The sequence below is a fragment of the Culex quinquefasciatus genome, chromosome 3 (assembly GCF_015732765.1).
Source record: "Culex quinquefasciatus strain JHB chromosome 3, VPISU_Cqui_1.0_pri_paternal, whole genome shotgun sequence".
Lineage (NCBI taxonomy): Eukaryota > Metazoa > Arthropoda > Insecta > Diptera > Culicidae > Culex > Culex quinquefasciatus.
Genome location: NC_051863.1, coordinates 137,737,758 through 137,759,196, shown reverse-complemented (window position 1 = coordinate 137,759,196; position 21,439 = coordinate 137,737,758). Strand labels below are relative to the sequence as shown.

Here is a 21,439-nt window from a genome sequence, read left to right as displayed (position 1 = left end):
CTAACGATCGCTCATTTGTTGGGAACTTTGTTCGGATTGTGGTCGTTATTCAGCTTGCTTTGATTTGGGTTGCGAATTCTGTTCAGGTTGATCAGGGAGAAGGAATTCGAAGTGAGCTATTCGGACTGGACTAACAATTCAGAGGTCGACGATTCGAATCCCGTCATATACCTTAGATGGCGCAATATTACGTCACCTGTGGTCGATTCTGACGACCTGGCACTATTGACTCATTTGTTTGCTCCTCTTTCTTTTCATTTCCTCTCCCAAAACAGTCCCTTTCTCCTACATCTACGGACTCTCACCTTTTGCTGCCTCTCCAGACTTTCGATTCCCGCCACTTTTGTTTCTTTATTTATCTTTCTCATAACGAAAAATAACACCAATCGCCTCCGAATTATCCCATAAATAAACATTAGGCCTTTTCTCTGTCCGTTCCTTCGGGGAGCCCTGCCACCGGGAGGCCGGTCCGGGAACGGTGTTGTTAAACTTCTTCACATGTAGTCGTGTATGTGTTTGTGCTAGCTTGTCGCATTCAAAATTAAAAATAAACCTTAAATTTTGTAGGAAAAATTTGACTTTTTTTACTTTATTACAAATCGAAAACAAAAACTTTCTCAAAAAAATGCAAATATGTCACGAGAGCACACCGTGGCGTGGGTTCTGACCGAAGGTCGACCACAATGGTCGCAAGCCTTCTTTTTCGAAAGAAGAATGGTCCGGCTACCACACACTCTTCAATCCTATTCGTGAAGGACGGTCCACAGTTGCATAAATTCAGGATTAAGTCAATAATAAATTTAGCAAACACCACCTCCGCTACCGCTGCCACAAATGGGACCGACCTTGGCGCGCAAAGTTTGGATTTCGGTACGGGTTTTGAAAGCTCGGTTGGTTGGGGTATTGCGAAAAAATAAGCAAGCAAAAATTGACTGTGAGCGTTTCGAGTTTTGTTGGACGAACAGAAGTGACTTGTCTGGCGGATGGAGAAAAAAACCTAGTGTGCACTTTCCAAACGGGCTCGACTGAGCTGAGAGTAATAAATTTGGCTAAATAATTACTTCCCATTTCGGGAGTTTGGTAGCGCCAAATGTTGGCGAGTTTGAATAGTTTTTGGTTTTTGGCAGAGGCGGACTTTGAAGAGTTTAAATTTAAACTTGTATGCTTAATCCTTTGTTGGCAGTATTTTATAGTATTTGTAGCCTTTTTTTATTTTTGGATGTTTTTAAAATGAAATAAAGGTCACCGTTTGCAAAATTTAGCTGAAAAGTATCACAAAATACAGTTTAGATCAATACAGTTATGCTTCTATCACAAGTTAGCAAAATATCATAAATTTAAGACAAGCTAAGCTTTTTCGCCTTTTCACTAAAAATATTTCAAACGTTTTCTTTGAAATCTTTTTGTTTTCAATAAAATCATATCTTCTTATTCAGAATACACTATGGCTAAAAAAATTGTTTATTCCCCTAAAACATATAAAAAAAACATCAAAAATCACAATTAAGTATTTTGGGAATTTATCCTAAAATGACAAAAAAAAAATAAAAATCGAAATATTTTTTACAAGTTCCGATTTTTTCCAAAAAATCATTTTCTTTGCCGAAGACATCAAATCGATCAGATTACTTCTCCAATACTACTAATTTTTCGGATAAATTTTAAAGGAGGGGGGAACAAAAACTTGAAATTAAATGTACAATGGCCTAATTGGCCTGATTAGAAATAGAATTACTTTCCAAACAAAAAAAAATTAATGTTAAAATAACTCAAACGTAAAAAATCAAAATTTCTTCCAGTATCGAGAAAAGAATCTAAATTTCGGTCGATAACGAGAAAAAAAACTCAAATTTATATTCTTTTATAAAAAATATTTTTATTCTTTATAGCAACAAAAATAGCCAACAGCAAATATTTCTTTTATTATTAGAATTTGCTGTAAATGTTATATTTGAAATATTGCTTACTGTAGAAAAGTTTTGTTGAATACCAAAAATATTTCTAAAAGTTTTCCAAGCATTTTGGAATTCAATGTAAAAATATCAACAAATTCTCGGGTTAGTTTTGGAAATGACTCAAGAGTCAAACAGTTTTGTGATGTTTCCGATCTGTTTAGAGTTAAACCAAAATCAAAATTTCAAAGCCAAGCATAAATTTGATCGAAAATTTAACGATAAATTTTGCAATGTTGTTCTTGATTTCAATTTTTTTGTTCGAAAGTTTTTAAAACTCCACAGAAATTTAATTGAAAATCGAACCAATAGTAACCAAGAAATCGTTAGTTCAAAAAATACACTTATTGGAAAACACTTAAAAAATTACAATTTTCTATACTTTTGTTTTTCACATTATTCTCTGCATATATTTGTTCAATTTCCATTGTCTAGAAGGGAAAATTGTATATATATACATATACAGTGGACTCTCTCGTTGTCAATATTGAAGGGACCGTCGAGAGCGGGAGTTATCAAATTATAGAACAAAAAATCAAAGCAATCTATTTGAAGGGACTGAAAATTTTATTGACAGCTGGAGAAATATTGGTATCGAGAAGATCGACAGCCAGAGAGTCCACTGTATACATATTTTTCAGCTGCTTGAATCGGAAATAATCGAAAAAATGTTATACACTTTTCAATGCAAACCTTTATTTGCTTTAAAAAGTTTTTTGAGCACTTTTAAAATATTTTTAAATCACTATTTTTTTTTAATTTAAAGGCAAAAAAATCAGAGTTTACTTAATTGTAAAAAAAAAGATTTTTGTGCATTTAAGTTTTTGTTGAATAACATTTAAAAAAGTGGAATTATTTTAAAGATTGTGACTTTTTATATAAATTGACCTCAACGTAACTTACAACTTTGCTGAAGACACCAAATCGATCAGACAATCCATTCCCGTGACATGATTTTAGAATATTTACATGCAATTTTTGTTTCGACAGTGGTATAATTATGGACGAAAAAATGATGCAAAAATCATTAAAAAATGTCAACCTACTAAAGATAATCAAATAAAATCCTTTTCCGGTTTTATTGGAGACTCGCTCTTTACGAAAAGTCATTTTCTAAAAATATTTTTGGATAAACATAAAAAATCATGAACGAATTCAAGGTTGCATTTCCGTATTTTTATTACGATTTTAAATTTCCTGCAAACAAAAGTTGTGAAACCAAGCCTAAAAAGTTAAAACAAGAAAAAAAATCATGAAATGTGTGCATGAGAGCCCAAAAATTACACAGCAAAAAATCCGATGGTAAAATCGCATGCAAAAGCATGCACATCACCTTTGTGAGCAAAAGCATGTAAAATTGTATGAGAAAACGTGTACACAAAAAGCATGTACAAAACAAAAATAAATAGTCTATTTATTTTTGTTTTGTACACGCTTTTTGTGTACACGTTTTCTCATACAATATTACATGCTTTTGCTCACAAAGGTGATGTGCATGCTTTTGCATGCGATTTTACACATATTTTTTTTACTGTGTACACCCAACTGGCGGTCGCATGATTGTGATGCATGGCGGCATGAAAGTATATCAGAATCTGCATGAAAACTGTCCTCATGCATTTTTTGCGATATAGGGGTATGACATTTTTGCCCGTTACCGACAATTATCGACATTACCGACGGCTTTTTGGTTGTATTTCACAAAAAAACACTTAGCAGAACGAGGATTGAACAACCAACTTCTTGGTTATTGGTCCGACACGCTACCACCGCGCCATGGACGCTTGATGAAAAGTGAGTGAAAGAGCACCAACATATGCTTCTCTCTGGAGTGTTGCTCGGGGACGGGCCAGCTTTATATGTGTTGGTGAGAACTGCAGATCGCTGAAATGTTTACACGCGGGCAAAAATGATCTAGGGGCTTGCTGCAAAAAATGTTATAAAATATGACATTTTCTGCAGCAAATCCACTGTTGCAGATTTTGAGATATATTTTTCCTTTGGGTGTACGTCACATGTTTTTTTCTCAAAATGTTGTTTAATTTCAAATTAATTTAACAATATTTTGAATTTTTTAATCCATTTTAAATCTAATAAAATATCAGCAACTACTACCAAAATTTCCAAATTACCTCACTCAAAAACAGGGTGGTCTTTCGGTCCGCCCCTGGTTCCTCACCAGGACCTTTCGCGTAAGAGTGGGGGGAGCGAAACCTTTTCTTTTCGCTCCGTTTTTTTTTTTTCGTTGTCGCCATTTCTGTTCCCGATGAGTGTGCACTTTTCACTCTATCCTGCCTGTTCGGGAGTTCGTTACGTTTTTTTTTGTTCGTCCTTCTCCATATGCTAATTCTATGCCATTTTTTGTCCTTTTCGTACTAACGTTTGTTCCCTTTCTCTCTTTTCTCCCTTTGCAGTTTGCCGGTCCTGCATCGTGCGGTACTTGGAGTGCAATAAATACTGTCCAAAATGCAAATCGTACAACAACAAAACGATCACGGTGGCTAATTTAAGGTAATTTCGCGCTTGACTTCAGCAGCAAAAATGTCATGCTTGTTTGAGGAGATGGAATGGTGTCGGTGTTGCATGATGGTTTTTCTACACTCTAAATTTGCAGTACTCAGATTTTTGGGCATCTCAAAATTTGATCGACTTTGCTCAGAATAGAGTAGCTTTGAACTGTCAAACAATGTGGATGTACTTGTACTTTCAATTCTTAGTGTAATAACGAGAGAAAACGAAATAAGGATGATAAATATTTGAGCGGTTCAAAATTAATATTCAATCTCTCTCGACAGTTGCTCTCGCGATTCGTGACCCGGAGGAAGTTTTAAGTTTAACCTTTATTCTTTTCTTTTTACAACTGTCTCAACAGGCCGGATCGCATCCTAAAGTCCCTGGTGTACAAGCTGGTCCCGGGGCTGTACAAGTCGGAAAACCAAAGAGTGACCAGATTCTACTCGGACCAGTTTCCGGAGCCGGGCTCGCCCGGCGGCACCCGGAAGCTGTCCCCCGAGCATGGCCTCCTCGAGGACCAGAACTTTTTCTCGCCGGATGAGCTCATCAGGTAATATAGAATTTCGTTCGTTCTGAACCGGAACGTCCTAACCTCAAAATCCTTCCCTTTCTCTCTCTCCCTTGTACAGCCTCTCCCTCGAGTACCACTACGAGTCGATTGCGGACTACGACCCGAAGCGGACCCAGCTGCCGGTCACGTACCTGCACTGTCCGGCGGCCGTCACGATCCACCACCTGTACAAGTTTATCCTGACGAAGAACGGGCTGCAGGTGGACAGCGACCGCATCCAGGTGGACATCATCTATGAGGACGAGATTCTGCCGCACGAGTTCACGCTGATGGACGTGGCGTACTGCTTCGATTACCGCCGGGTAAGTGATTTACGGACATTCAGGGGCTTGTTACGGTGGGCGAATTGAGTTCAAATCCAAATATGAGCTTTATTAAACTTTTTTGAAAAATGCTTAATTTGTAAGGCACTTATTCCATTAATGTGATTATTTTTTACATCAGTTGCTTGTAGGCAAGATCCTTGGGCAATTTGTGTATTTATATCATTAAAGGTTTGATAACTCTGGAGCTCTGTTACTAGCTCTGTACAAGCCTTAAATTTTAACATAGAAGGATTCTATTAAAACGGATGTTGAAAAATTTGATTTAAAGGATTAGATGAACCTATTGCAAACGGAAACTTATGTGTAACTACTCAGGGTTACCACCTCTGGAGATAATCTGGAAAAACTCGTGAAATCTACTGACTGACATGGAAATTATTTTAGGTTGAGACAAATTTAAACAAACTCCTATTTAAAAAATCAAGATATATTTTTCTATAAACTAGTTTGGGAAAGGATTGTTTGGCATCGTTCAATAGACTTTAGTTGCTTCTTCATTCTTGTTAAAGTAAAATTTCAGTTTCCTATTCAAATATATGATTACAGAGCGGATTTTGTAATTCGAATAGAAAAGCAAGTTAGCGAATCTAACTTATAGCTGAATTTGGACGTTTAAGTGATTTTTTTCAAATGAGTGACAAACTAATTTAAATTAGGTATCTGGATAATATGTTTTTTAGTTTCTTTTAAAGCAGGGGTGTAGAAAACTTTAAATATAAGAATACCTTTAAAAAAATAATATTTTCAGTTTTTTTTTCAAATCCGAAGCAAAAGAAAATATTTTAAAACGTGAAAAAAAACTTATTTTTGTTACGATTTTTTTTAATTATTAATTTCTTCGAATTTCAGGGCCTACTGTGCGCTAACCCAATATATTGCAGAAAATGGATGAATTAGTAAAACATTTGCTAAGCAATAAACTGCCCCTGATCGCATAAATGTCCCATATGCATTTTCATCGATTTTGAGTTATATATGCAGTTTGGTTCAAAATTGTGTGCTCTTTCAAAAGAGCCTATAACATCCACTACTTTGTTCTAGAAATCAGGAGGAAATCCAGTTTTTTCTCGAAAACATAACACGTAGCCTTATGTATGGGACAAACTTCAAAAGCATTTTTCTCAGCTTGCTGTTTTTGCATATGGGACATTTATGCGAACATGGGCAGTAAAGGTCTTTCCAACATTAAATCATGCTATCTCAAGAATTATTCAATTTACCCTCTCGTTTTAATTGAATTTTATATAAAAAAAAAATCTCATCAATCGATTGCAATTGTCAGTTTTCCCATAAGTGCTCGTCTAAGGTGTTAACATTTTAAAACTTAAAACGCAAAATTTAATATCTGGCAACAATGTACGTAAATTTTGAGTACCTAATTGCATTCCAAGTCTAAATTCTTCAAATTTGCTTACCTAAAAATTAACGTTTGTTGAGTTTTCTCTTAGGAAAACACATTTTAATTTTTGAGGTTTTCCAAAAATATATAAAAAGGGAAGGGGTTGCCATGGGTACGGGGTGAACCAAAGTCACCAAACTTGGAATTCTTATATTTTTTTTGAGGCAAAAGCAACTCCCATGCCAGATATGACTAGATTTGGTTAAGTCGATGTCGGGTGACTTTAGAAGGAATGATCCATATATTTTAGGGAACTAAAAAAAGGAATCTTTTGCACTAGAGTAAAATGTAAAACCAGAGAAATGAATTAATTATAAGTTGATTTTTGGAAAAATCTTAAATATTGCCAACAACATATCAAAAATCATTTTTAGATGAAAAATAAAATTTGAAATAATAAATTACTTGCCTCATTTTTAAGGTGAAATTCTGTGGAAAAAAGTTCAGTATTTGCAATCTAAAAATACTTCATAAAGAAAAAGTTTCCCTGCCAAAAATATTATTGAAAAGCTGAGAAAATTTCTTCAAATTTTTACTTTTTATCTTTGCAGATCGGACTGGTTGCCAAAATAGGCACCGAAATTTGAATTTTAAATTTTGTGAAGAAATTGTTTTTCTTAAGGTGAAGCCGTTGATCATTTTCGAAGAAAATTGATCACCACTGTAAAATATTCTGTATTGAATTCAATTTATCGAATTTCAGCACCAAAAGGAATCAGTGTGTGCCGGTTGTTGCCTTCTTGAAGCCACTGATAGAATTTTTGATCTAAATCAATTGTGCTTCAAAATTTATATATTTTTTTGGCACAGTCATTGACGTCCTGGTTGGCAATCATTGATTAATGACGATTTGCATAACTTCACAAGGAATGGGATAATCGTTATCAAAAGGAATCAGCATGTGTAGGGCACTATTCTAAACAACTTGTTGAAGGAATTTTATCAAAATATTGAAAGCGACGCAAAATGTATATCTTTGAACGAAAAATCATGACAATGATAAAAGTCTTCACGTTAATGTCATCCTTCTTTTTTACCTCGTGATATCTCGGAAACTATCGATTTGATTTTCAAAGTAAATAAAAAAGTTTTGTGATAACTTTTGCTTTTTTCAATGAAACTTATTTTGAAACTGAAAAATCTAGACCAACATTTAAAAATGTTCGCCCTTTCAAAAGGTTACATTGCGAAAAAAAAATCACATAATTGATAATTTGCAAATGTTTGATAGTAACATAATTTTAGTACATAATATATAAAGTATTTTGTGATACTTTTTGCTTCAAAATTTTGAAAGTTGGGCTTGATATTTACACGGGTCCCCCAGAGACCGTTATTATGAAAAAAAAAATTCCACCCAAACCAATGATTGGACATGGTTCCTGGGACCATTCTGCACCTCTGGACCGAGTTTCAAAATATTTGCCGGCAGAAATTTCGAATACGGTCAGTTTTAGTGTTTTGAGTAGAAATTAAGGGGAAATCGCATGTAAAATGCGTAGGAAAAGATCAAAGTTCCAATGTTTTAACTCCAAAACATTACTGGTTATGGTTTTAAATTGTACTAACATGTAGCAGAATGATATAAAAACGATTTACAGCACTGACTTAGCCGGATTAAGCCTAAGTCAAGTGACTTAAGTATATTATTTACAAGTTTATACCTTAATATTAAAAAAAAAGTCCTACATCAAGAAATTTTAAGTCAGGAAAACTAGATTGCACAAAAATAACTTAAAATGGGGTGACTTTGAGCCAAGGGGTGACATTGTACCAAATTTTAAGATTTTATAATAGCCAGATGGCCTAACAACAAGCTCGATAAGCCTGAATTGCAAATGGAAATCGTTGCAAATATTTGTTTTAGATTATGTTGTCCTCTACCATAAAAAGTTCAATAAGTACGAAAAACTAAATAATAGATAAAGCTTTAGTTTCATAAGCCTTACCGTTTGACCCCGACAAGAGTTTTAGGACACATGTCACATTGAAAACTTAGGTCGCCTGTACATATTTGACTATACGGGTTCGGTGGTGGAGTGTTAAACGTGGTTGCCTCTCACCCCGATTGGGCTGGTATTGTTGTAGAGCGAACAATTGGATTTGGTTTGATATTTAACTGTACTATTTTCTTGTTTTCATAAGATATGCCAAGTTTTGAAAAGATTGATTGTGTTGTCAGATTGGGCAGAAGTAGGTTTTGTTTTGATGAATACATTCTTCTTGATGATCATTAATATGTTTTATTGGATTCTAACTATGAGTGTATCAACATTACTTTAATCAATTATAAAATGTTTCTTATTTTATTTTATTTATTTCATGACGCTAACTGCAATGTTGGAAAATAATTGGTTGGTTTGAAATATTAATCCTGTGGGAAGTTGTGTCATTAAACTTTTGCTAATTATAATCATCACACAGGACAACATAAAAAAAAAGCTAAATGATAGCTGAAGTACTCTCCGCATTTCATTCGTAAGGTTGAAATTTGTGAAAGGTTTAAAACAAAAAAGAACAATTTTATTATGATTGCAATGTCACAAACTTGCCACGTCAAAAAATTGGTTGCCCTAGTATTTTGATTGATTTATTTGAATTCAGTAGGAATTGATTCAGAACTAAAAAATGTGAGCATCATTTTCAAATTTGGAGGATTCTAGGAGATTTTAAATTTATTTAATTTTTTTTTAATTTTAAATCAACAGGCTTTATTGAAACAGAATCAGCAGATTCGAGTTGCAATATCATCAAATTGTTTTGTGGGAACATAAATAGACCAAATTAATCCGTCTACAAATAAATAAATTAACATAAAATGTAAGCTTATCAAAGTAATTTTTATGCGTTTGTTGGTACAATGTCACCCCTTGGCTCAAAGTCACCCCATTTTAAGTTATTTTTGTGCAATCTAGTTTTCCCGACTTAAAATTTCTTGATGTAGGACTTTTTTTTAATATTAAGGTATAAACTTGTAAATAATATACTTAAGTCACTTGACTTAGGCTTAATCCGGCTAATTCAGTGGAAGTTTTTATCTCATTCTGCTACATGTTAGTACAATTTAAAACCATAACCAGTAATGTTTTCGAGTTAAAACATTGGAACTTTGATCTTTTCCTACGCATTTTACATGCGATTTCCCCTTAATTTCTACTCAAAACACTAAAACTGACCGTATTCGAAATTTCTGCCGGCAAATATTTTGAAACTCGGTCCAGAGGTGCAGAATGGTCCCAGGAACCATGTCCAATCATTGGTTTGGGTGGAAATTTTTTTTTCATAATAACGGTCTCTGGGGGACCCGTGATTTAGTTTTTTTTGTTTATTTGCTTATGCATTTTTTAATGTCCTCTACTTTAATTTTACTTACGTGATTTTAAATTGTGTAGTTTCATTGTGTTAAATATTCAACAATTTTCAAACGTCGCAGTTTTCGGAATTTAGGTGCTCTTAAAAAAACGATATGTTTTTTTTTTCAATTTCAATATTAAAAGGGCATGGAGTGAATTTAATCGCTCAAAATTGCAAATTTTACGTTGGCCTTAATTTCAAAAAACAAAATTTCACGGAAATTTTGAAGAACCTGAAAATGTTAAAATAACTCTGAAAATCTCGTGTTAAAATAACAGAAATTACTTTTTTTTGCTTCATTATTTATTATTTTTCAATAAGGCTGGTACAAATATTTTAAAAAGTTTTTGTCGCTCCTCTCCTCCAAAATCGGGCCGAAAAATTAGAGGGCAAAATAAATATTCAAAACTTAAAATTTTCAATGGAAATTCAAGTGTAATCAGCTGAAATCAATGTAAAATAAATTTCCCTGCGTTCAGGATCATTTTAGCATTTAGGGTTAATTCGAAAAATCCATTGAATTTCCATAGATTTTTTTAATTTTTGAAAATTTTCGTTGTTGATAGTATCGCAAAAATTGTTTTTTTTTCGCTAAATTTTTTTTTGTCAAATCTTACATTTTTTGAAAATGAATGATTGCAAAACAACTGCACTTGTGTAAAGTGCATTTTAAAACACTTTTTTGAAAAAAATTTTGTTGGGATGGCTTGTTTTTTTATTTATTTGAAATGTATGCTTGCATCGTTTTATTTTTTATATGTAATCACAATCCCACTTCTATTCAATTACTGTTTACTACTACCCCCTTCTAGTCAAAAGTTCGCTTATAACGTTTGAAATGTTTTGCCTTCCTCACCTTACTGAGGAAAGGCTATAGAATCACTCGAAAACTGAACTTTTCAATTAGACCCCCTAGACCCACTTTCATGTATACCTATCGACTCAGAATCAAATTCTGAGCAAATGTCTGTGTGTGTGGTGGGATGTTGATCAAAAAATTGTCACTCGATTATCTTGACATTGGCTGAACCGATTCTGTCCGTTTTGGCGTCATTCGATCCGTCTTGGGGTCCCATAAGTCGCTATTAAAAATTATGCGGTTTAGAAAAGTACTTCAAAAGTTATGCTAAAAAAACGATTTTAACAAAAGTCCGGAAGATTATAAAAGGGTGGTTTTTGTAAGAAAATCTGGCATGTTATACATTTTTAGAAAGGTATTTAAAAGACCTTTACAACGCGACCAATACATTGAAGATCTGACAACCCTATCAAAAGTTATTAGCACTTAAGTGTTATTTATGCACTTTTTGGAGGCCGGATCTCAGATATCATTATGAAAACGTTGTCCGGATCTATCATGCAACCTGTCGTTGAACAGGTAATTAAAAGACCTTTCCAACGCGTCCAAAACATTGAAAATCTGACAACCCTATCAAAAGTTATAAGCACTTAAGTGTTATTTATATACTTTTTGGAGGCCAGATCTCAGATATTTTGATGAAAACGTTGTCCAAATATATCATGCGATTCTGGATAGGTAATCAAAAGACCTTTCCAACGAATGTGAGGAAGGCACCAACCACCTAAGGGTGGATTAAGTAACGTTTTTTTTGAAAATAAGTTTCGAGAGGCATATCATTTTTTTCGGCACGTTCCCTAGTATGAAAAACTTACAGGTTTTATGATGGTTCTAAATAGGATTTTATAACCAACTTAAAACCAAAATGTTACCAGGAATAGTTACCTCTATGACAGAACATGATTTTTTTGTTTATGTATCGGGAAAATTTATAGTTCTAACTGTTAATATCGAGGATTGCGATGTTAACCAGAAATTTTCCAGTTAACGTAAAAATTGACAGCTAGAAAATCACAAGCACTAGCAAACCTCAACTTCCCTCCTCTGGGGAGAGTCATTTCGAGTAAGTATCGCTTTGCCTGCCTTCCTCCAACAGTACCAACGATAATGAAGAGTGACTGCCACTGCCGCACACTCTTGGCAACTCTCGGAAAAGTGGCGGAACAGAAATAATTAATAGTATTGATCCTTGCACTGTAACTTGGATTTTGCCCGCACTTTTCTCTCGCACTTGTGACAGCAAAAATTCAAAAATCTAGGCAACCACTCGTTGTTATTTACATTTCCAGTCGCTGTTTCCACCAAACTGAACTTTCACACTTCAAAATTGCGAGTGACAGCTAAAAAACAAGCGATAAACCTCGGCTCTCTTTGATTATTTTTGAGGAAATTATAAATTTTCCAAGCCAGTTTGACAAGTCGCAATAATGCGATCAATAGCAATAATGTAGTGCGAAGTCCAAGTTAGTGAGAATTGCGCAATAATTATGTTGAAAGATTGCAGTGATAAAGTACGACCAGTCGGGCGGGAGTTATTAGCAGTGAGTGCAGGCAAGGTTTTGTGTCTGTGTGCGTGCATCGTTCGGGGTAACATGATAAACGTTTTACCCCGCGAATTTTTGCCCCGTGGAGCATAAGTCCTTGAGCGGCGGCGGCGACGTCGGGATGAGAAGTGGCCAACCTTGAAGGTAACCGAAAGGCTTACAACGGGCTCAGAAGTTAAGTCGATGTCTACCGTCGCCGCCAGTCTGGATGGTTTGTACTCTGGTTAACTGAAACATGGTAATTACTCGCGGCACTGTGCTAAGGATGATGAGTGCTGGAATGTAGGAGTTGGAATTCGAGTGGGTTGTTGTTATCCCGTAATCACAAGAGGGATTTTGAGTGGGGAATGGCTTGTAAGAGAAGTATTTTTTTCATAAAATACGAAACACATTGTACACATTGTACACTGTGTTTAGGAATTCAGCTAAACCACAAAACAACTCGTGCATCGCAATTCCTACCCACAACTTGTACGCACAAACACATTTCCCCAACATTTTCGCACCCCCTTTTCTAACCAACCCCCTCTTTTCTACTCCGTTCCAACAGGTTTCCCCGATGCGGTTGTTTTATCGGATATTTATCCACCCGACCGCAAAACCAACGGCCACCACCACCACCACGCACAGCGTCGGTGGCAGCAGCGATAAAAATAGCAACGCAAGCAACAACAACAGCGGCGAACGCGACGCTAATAATAGCGCAACGAGCAACGGAAAGCCGCCGTCTAACCTCAACGAAAGTCAAGGTAGTGCAGAATCGTCGTCATCGTCGACATCTCCGTCGACTTCGTCACCGGGAAAGGGTGTTGCAGCAGCCGCTGCCGCCACTGATGACGTTTCTGGTGGAAGAGTAGGCGAAGGGGAGAGTGTCAACGGTAGTGTAAACAGTGCGACAGATGAGCAACCGCTGCTGTCAGTGAGGCCCAGTGAAGCAAAGCCGGTGGAGGCTAGTGGAAGTAACAGTTACAAGTCAGTAGAGAGTAAATACGATAGCAAATTGATAATTACCAAAACAAGTGGCAACCGGGCGGATAAAGGTGTGGGTGAGAGGCAGGAGAAGGAGCCGATCAAGTTGGTGCTGGTGTCGAAGAAGAGTGATAAAAACAGTTCGAAGGTAATCTACTCGAAAAGTGAACCCAAATCGAGTAAATCTCCCTCGTCGTCGTCGCCGACCAGTCCCGGTGATTTTAAGCGACTTCGCAGCAGTGATATCCGATACAGTGACTATGAAACGGCGTCGACGTCGTTTGCGTCAAGCAGCAGCAAGAGTGGAACCGTTCCGGGCGATGATTCGACGAGAAAATCCGAGTCACACAGTGCGAAGAAACATAATAAAATAAATAATGATTATACCAGTGCAGGCGATTCCAGCGGGAAAAAGTTCCCCGGAGACAATAGTCGGAACAAAACGAACGGCAGCAGTGCTGCCAGCAGGAATGGGGCCAACGACGCCACACTGGTCGAGTCGGCAAAAAGCAAGCATGAAAAATCCAAATCTTCTCCGCACCGGAGCGAAAGCAACGGGTCTGCGGTGGCGATAACGGCATCTACCGGTGCCACCACCACTGCAGAGAAGAACGAAAAGTCATCCGAGTTAAAGTGCTACGTGAACCTGAAGAAACAAACGGTCGTTTCGCCCCTGTCAGCGGAAGCGTCCAGCGCAAATCGCAAACTCGAAGTTCCTAAACTGAAAATTGAGCTACCTAGTCTGAAGACGAAAATCTCCATCCCAAAACAGGACAGCAGCGAACGGTCCCCCAAATCGGCGCACTCGTCCTCGACCTCCTCCTCCGCCGCAACCTCACCGACCGCCTCCACGTCGTCCACCTCTGGCAAGTCTCCAATATGGCCGCCGAAGGCGGACGACAAACCGTCGGCGCCGGATGTCAACTCGATCGGCATCGAGGAGTACGCAAAAACAATTGGCCTCAAACCGGTCTACAAGAGCGGTTCCGAACCGGGCGAGTGGAAAAAGAAAAAGAAGAGCTCGACCTCTTTCTCCCCGGACCCATTCTCCTCCTCCTCGCACCGCAAGCGCAAAAAGGCCAAACACTCGAAAGAGGCGGGCAGCGGCGGCAAACGGAGGAAATTACACGCCGAAATTTCCTCCCAGCACGAGCTGTCCAGCCTGAAAATGAAGGTCAAACTCACCGAAAAGCCCTCGAAGCACGAGCGAAAACCGAGCGAGGAAGTAGCGTCGTCGACGGCGAAACAGATTGCGGAAGTTGGCCCGTCATCGTCCGCGGCACCGGTCACAACAAAGGCGGACGAACCGAAGGTGATTGACATTACGAAGGGTGACGATGATGATGATGTAAAAATAATCGAACAGCCTACGCCGGCTCCGCCGGCAATTTTGGCACCGGCGGTCAGTGAGCCGGTAAAGACGGGGGTTGAGACGGCGACTACGAGGGTTAACGAGCTGCCGAAACTTCCCGCGCTAGCTGCCGTATCGGACAACGGGTCGACCAAGGCGAAGATTAATGAGATGAGAGCAATTCGTCACAAGCCGATGGTTTACATTCCGAACCCGATTGATAAGAATCTGTCGGATACGTCGTCCACTATTAATAATCTGATTCAGAGCGTGCAGGCCAAGACCGGGTTCATTGATAAGGATAATGACGTACAGATTGTTACGACGGCTGTCAAGATGCCGCCGCTGGTTCCGACGAAGCCGGTGGTGACGGTTTCGAGCATGAAACCACCCACGGTTATTCCGTCGGTCAACAGTAGAATCGCAGCGTCGAATAGCATTCCAAAGCCTCCGCAGAAGATGTTTAGCCCCCGGCATAGCCCTAGCTATCCGCCACTTGCGCTGCAGATTGCCCCCAAGAAGGTCGCCGTCGCGGCGCCAATCAGTAGTACAAACATTTACCAGCCAAGAAGTTCAGTTCCTGTCGGCTTGAAGCGCTCGTCGAGCGTAGACAGTGGCTCCACCTACAATCTTCCGCCCAAGACCCCCCGGGTGGATCACTTCGAGGCGGCCAATCGTCTGCAGAAGAAGCCCTGCTACGCGCCCATGTTTAACTTTGTGAAAGGTGCCAGTCTGGCGAAGAATGGAACCACCAACAGTATGCCGACCTCGGCGAACGATGTACCTTACAAATCTCCAATCAGTTCCACGTACACCAAGGAGATTGCCACGAAAAAGTCTGTCCCCAGTTTACTACTACCTCCCTCGTCGATAAGTGTGACCAAGATGACCGATGTGGCGCCCCAACCTGCCCGCATTGACAATCGGCCCGCGCTGGAAATCGTCCGGATACCGTCCACGGCGCCGGTAGCGGACAAACCGCAGCCCAAAACGACCCGACCTCCTCCGCCAACCATCCCGCTCATCAAAATCAAAAAGTCCAACTCCCTCCCAGAACACCCGACCTCGCCGATCTCGCCCTCCGTGTTCCAGGTGACCAGTTCCAGCACTTCCGCGTCCACCAACCTCACCACCAGCTCCGCCTCCTCGCAGGACACCAGCGGCGGTGCGCTAGACCTGACCACTCGCGCCAACGATGATTTGATTATCCTCGAAAGCAGCGACAGCCTAACCTCAAAACTGAACGGAAACGATTCAAAACAACCCGCCAGCCGGCAACCCAGCAAACTCGACAACAGCCAGCTGGAGCTTATCAACTCGCTGATACAATCGTCCGCGGCATCCATGATAAAGGCCGGCCCCAGCATGATGGCCAAACTGGGTGGCATTCCGGGTCTGAAACTCCCCGCGGACATGATTGGCTTCGCCATCACCTCCTCCAACACCCCAAACCTTTCCACAATCACCACCTCAACGACCAAATCAATGCCGATGCCGAAGCTGGCGGAAATCAGCAGTAGACCCACTCCAAAACTCGCCGCCCGTCAACCCAACCCCTCCGTCAGGAGCATCCCGAACCCATCGGCGCTCGCCTTCCGCAATCAAACAATCCCATCCACCGTGACGTCACCGACGCGAGTTCTAAACGTCAACACGCTCAGTAGGCCGTCCAGTGACGTGAGCTACAACAACAACAACAATAACAGCAGCAATTTGCTCAACAACAATAAAAATGACGGCGTCAGCTCGACGACGACCGGCGGCAAAAAGACGATCGAGAAAGTGGCCGCTGGATTGCGGGCGGCGGCGGCCACCGCGACGACGTCGCCGGCTAATCAGTTTGCGGGAGGTAACCGGGTGAGTAGCAGCAATGGCAATAGTGCGGCGGCGGCAACCGCCAATGGCGGTGGCAAAAACGGTGTAAACGTTGTCTAACGATAAGATTGCTTTGAGTTGGTCGAACAAGGATACAAAACCACAACAAACTATTGAAATGGAAATGTCCCAACTGTAAATGTTTCAACAAAAAGTGAAGAAGAAGCAAGACATGCAAACTCGCTGATTGATTGACAGCTATATTTAAGGTGACGGCCCGGCGAGAATCGTGACAGCACGAATCGCCGCGACGGCCTCGAATCATCTGACACGAAAAAGTCTTGGTTTCTTAGGTTAACACACATGCTAGTGATTACTGCGACATTTGTAGCGTTGTCAAAAAGGTATTGTCATGTGACGCGCGAGAAGAAACGATTCTCCATTTTGTTTTGTTGCCTTTTTTTTCTTTCGTTTTTTTTGTTTGTGCTGCCACGTGACTTCAATCAAATGCCCCACTTAACACCCCAGCGTCGCTCTGATGTTCGCTGTGTGGTAGGGTTGTGCAATAATTGTGCTGAGCAGTAGGGTACAAGCAAAAAAAAAGACAGAATCAATTAGAAACATTGTCGGAGTGTTTGGTGCGCACCTCTTTCCAGCGAAGACTTGCAATGAAGGGCAGCTCGGTAATTACTTTCACGGGAATGGAAGTGGTTCGAAAAACGGGTGGAATTCTTTCGTTGAATTAACGGCATCAAGGCACGGAAGGGTTCGTTTTGAGTTTGGATGGAAGTTAAATGAAAATTTATTGTGATTGTGATTTACAGAGAGCATCTCGAATTCGAGGATTGGCTTTCATTGTTTAACAGTTTTATATTAGCCTTTGTCAATTATTTTTCGTTCAATTTTGTCATTTTAACAATCTTCAATGTTATGTCCCTCTCGCATCTTAAACATTAAATAACTTCCAAAAATCAAATTCACAGATAAATTATAAATGAATTAGGTTTGCAATCAACTTATAAAAACAAAAGAAAAAAACATTTTTTAAGTGAAATTCACAGAAATTTGACGGGTTAAAGATTCGGTCCAATTTTCATCACATTTGCGTTTTTTTCACTATTTAAACAGTAAAAAGCAGAATATTCTTCCTTTTTGCATGATTGAATATCATGTTCATTTAAATGCAATTTAGTTGCATTTGTATGTATATATTTATCCAGATAATATTTTATTTTCATTTTCACAATGTCCAAAAAAATCTAGTATCCTTCAAAATTCTTTTGATATACCATCAGTTTATGTGTGATTCCATTTTTTTACATTGCAACATAAAATAGATAATCTATGTTTTTTTAATCCTAACAATCAATTAAATGCCTTTAAAAATTTAGATCAAAACTTATTTTAGTGTTCTTTAGTTTTAGATTTGAAATTCTTTTTTTAATTGTATATTTTTAACATTAAAACGTTAAAACAGTTTTAATTAAATTTGAGAAAATGATATCATTTATTAAAAAAGGTTGAAAATCACAACAATTTAAGTTGTTTTTAAAAGAGGTTAAGTTAAAATGACAAACGACTGTATTAAGTCATTTTTCTTTTTCAAAATATGGTTGTTGCCTGCAAATTGAGTCTTGTAACTCATGCGGCAAAAGAAATGCTATCCAAATTTTAATTGTTTCCAAAGCATAATATTGTTGTTCTGAGTATTTTCGGAAAGAAAAGCAACGTATAGATATGCTAACTTATCATAATAATAATTCAATTTAAAAAATCTTTTTTTTCCAATTTCGAAAAAAAATCAACAAAAATTCTCGGAATTTAGAAAATTTTAAGTTGGTTAAATTTAATGGATATTTCGTCTTCAGATTTCTCGGAACAGACACATTTAATGAACAGTTTTATGATTTTTTTTTTACCAGTTATATAAAACAACTTGATCACTATTTGTTTTTATAGATTTGGGGATATAAAAATCTGGACAAAATATTTGTAAAAATATTTTCAGTGAAAAAGCGACAGCACCTTTTCTGATATTTTTTTTAAAAAAGGAGCGTTTGTGCGGTATGTCCTCGCATCCTTACTCCCTTTTAGATTCTGTGAAATGTGATCCGTTTTCAGAATCCTCTCTGCGGTAAAAACAATTCGGCCCGAAAAATCAAGGGGAAGCATTTTTTTTCTAAAAACTTTAAAATTTCAATGGGAATCTAATTGCTGAAATCAGTTTAAAATTCATTTTTAGCATGTGTGGGTTGATTTGAAAATCTTTAGAATTTTTGAAAATTTTCGATGCTTAGTAGTTTTTTTTTCGCTAAAATTTTTGTTTTCGTCAAATCTTACATTCTTTGAAAACTAAAGTTTGCAAGACAACACTTTTTGCATTCTGTTGTTGCGACTATGGCTTGTTATTTCATTTTTTTTACATGTTTGTCAATTTGAAAAAAGGAGACTTAATAATGAAATTTTCAATTTGATAAATTTTTGAGCATTTCTTCCAGGGTTTTCTCAGAATAACCACGCTAAAAAACATTTTTGTCTATTGCAAAATCATTTCAATTGCTATTTCGAAGGTTATTTAGTAACTTCCTCGATTCTTTAAGCATCCGCAAACTTTGGTCTTAACTTTGAATTCATCAGCTGTTGAAAGGTAGTCCACATCTCAGCTTAGGATAGTGGCTTCACACAAGTTATGCCTCAACAACGAAATAAATTAAATGAAAAATCAAAAGCATCTCAACTGAGTTTTGAAATTCATTTGTTTGCCACTGATCCTTTAAAAAAATAAGATTTGGTAGAAAAAAAACTTCAAATAATTTTTGAAAAAAATGTTACCAATTGCAACAATTTGAAATTTAATAAAATCAAACATAATTCATCAAAAACTTAAATTGAAAAAAACAATAAAATTTCAAAGATTTGATTGTTAAAAATCATTTCTTAAGACCAATTCGAACTCTCCCAGTGCAACACCCTGTGAAATCACTCTCAGCCGAAAAAAGAAAGATAGAAAGAAAAAATCTTCAAATGACGACACCAGCGCACAGTAATTACTTCACTTCGCCAAAAGTCACGCAAATCATCGCCGAGTGAAAGATGCGAGCAAAATTTTTCTGTCACGTGTGCGCAGATCGTACATGACTTTACCTTTGTTCAATTTAGAATGTGAGCTCGTTTGCAGTTTTTAATTTATGTTGTTTCTATAGTGTAAAGGCTATGCTTGAGGATAGTTTATTTATTTGTCGCTTTAGGTTAACTAAAGAAATTGTAAATTTCTATAAATAATGTTTTTAAATCGATATTATGACAGCAAAACAAGATAATAATTTATATTTCGAGAGAGAGAGAATTGTACAGGCAGGATTAGTGCTAGCAGGCCCCAAGTCAATCTTTGTGAATGTAATTAAAGTGAACATATGCAAAAACTTACACCTAACACGTGTCTGTGTATAATAACCGTACCCAGTAAAAAACACACACTATCTCTAATAGCGCCTACATGTGGCTGAATGTCAGCAATAAAACCTGAGTATATCACCTCTTCCCCCGTACTCTTACAAGAAAAAGAAGAAAAAAATAGATGTTGTGCAATAGTAACCTGAAACTCAAACACACACAAGCATACATACAATATAACCAACAAACATACACACTTACTACTACTACTAGCGAGAGAGCGAGAGAAACAAGTAAAGAGATAAAGTGAGGAGTGAGCGGGAGAGACGAACTTCAACCTTCAGCAACAGAACTTTCGGACTCATCTCAATGAGCACAATTCGATCGTTCTCCAAATGATGATATTTTATTTCGATTACTCTTTGCCGCGATGTCTCCGCTCCCCCTCCCCCTTCCCCTCTTCACAGTCATTCTCTCCGCCAAGGTTTTTCTCCTTTCGGTGAAAAGATGAATGGGAAATTATGATGGGCAATGATTACGATGATCGCGATGATGATTGAAGTTGATATAATGAAGATAAATCGTAAATTGAAAAGAAGGAAATCAATCGGAAAGAGAGAGAGAGCTAAAAACGAAACCAGAAAATCTGGTACAATGCAGAACGCGCGTGAATAGAGAGAGATTGTTCTCACGCAAAGACAGGCCAACATAGAGACTAACACTTAATTGATTGGAGGGGAAAATCAAATTTCAATTAAAGTGTTTTTGTTTTTCCTTCTAACACATTCGCAAGTAACCTCGTCCTAAAAACAACTGATATTACCTTAAAGGCTCGATTGTATGAGTGGGATTGTTTCTGTATTATACATACACACACACCTCTCTCACTGTAAGATTTGACTACCAAATTGAAATCGTACTGATTGTTTGTTTCCCTTTCGGCACCATTCGTACAGTTTAAGTAATTATAATTGATATTTATTGTATGAAAAACCCGGAAGGAATAACTTAATTTAATTAGTTTAGGCACTTTTGGTAATAAGTAAAAATTGAACAATAAGTTGATAACACACTGGCAGTGTTTGTTTAGCGAATGATATGTATCCGTATCTAGTGCAATAAATCAATGAAGACAACAGTAGAGCAAATAAAAACTGATAATCAATATTTAAAATCCTGAGTATCAATTTTTTTTCCCGCTAAATATCACACACACCCTCAAAACGCAAATCAAGCCTTTTCGATATGAGCCAACATTAATCTTAGCGGCACGATTCGCCCGAATCTCGTCGTTGTTCCAGTGGAAGACAAAAAAAATATCGCGTGATCGAAGCTCATAAATTATGGAGCGGATAAATGTGAGGGCCCCCGTCAGTTTCAAGGAAAGCACGT

The 21,439-nt window shown here is 37.8% G+C and overlaps 1 protein-coding gene across 5 annotated transcripts in view; it reads left to right on the top strand.

The window, feature by feature from the left end:
• Positions 1 to 17,796, top strand: part of LOC6048531 (protein suppressor 2 of zeste) — a 95,771-nt gene extending 77,975 nt beyond the window's left edge. For all 5 annotated transcript variants that reach the window (XM_038262599.1, XM_038262601.1, XM_038262600.1 and 2 more), the window contains exons 3-6: positions 4,367 to 4,463; positions 4,825 to 5,016; positions 5,096 to 5,339; positions 13,070 to 17,796. In XM_038262599.1, the coding sequence (XP_038118527.1) occupies positions 4,367 to 4,463; positions 4,825 to 5,016; positions 5,096 to 5,339; positions 13,070 to 16,774 (4,238 nt within the window). In that variant the 3' untranslated portion in view covers positions 16,775 to 17,796. The remainder of the gene's footprint in view (positions 1 to 4,366; positions 4,464 to 4,824; positions 5,017 to 5,095; positions 5,340 to 13,069) is intronic.
• Positions 17,797 to 21,439: the final 3,643 nt, after the last annotated feature.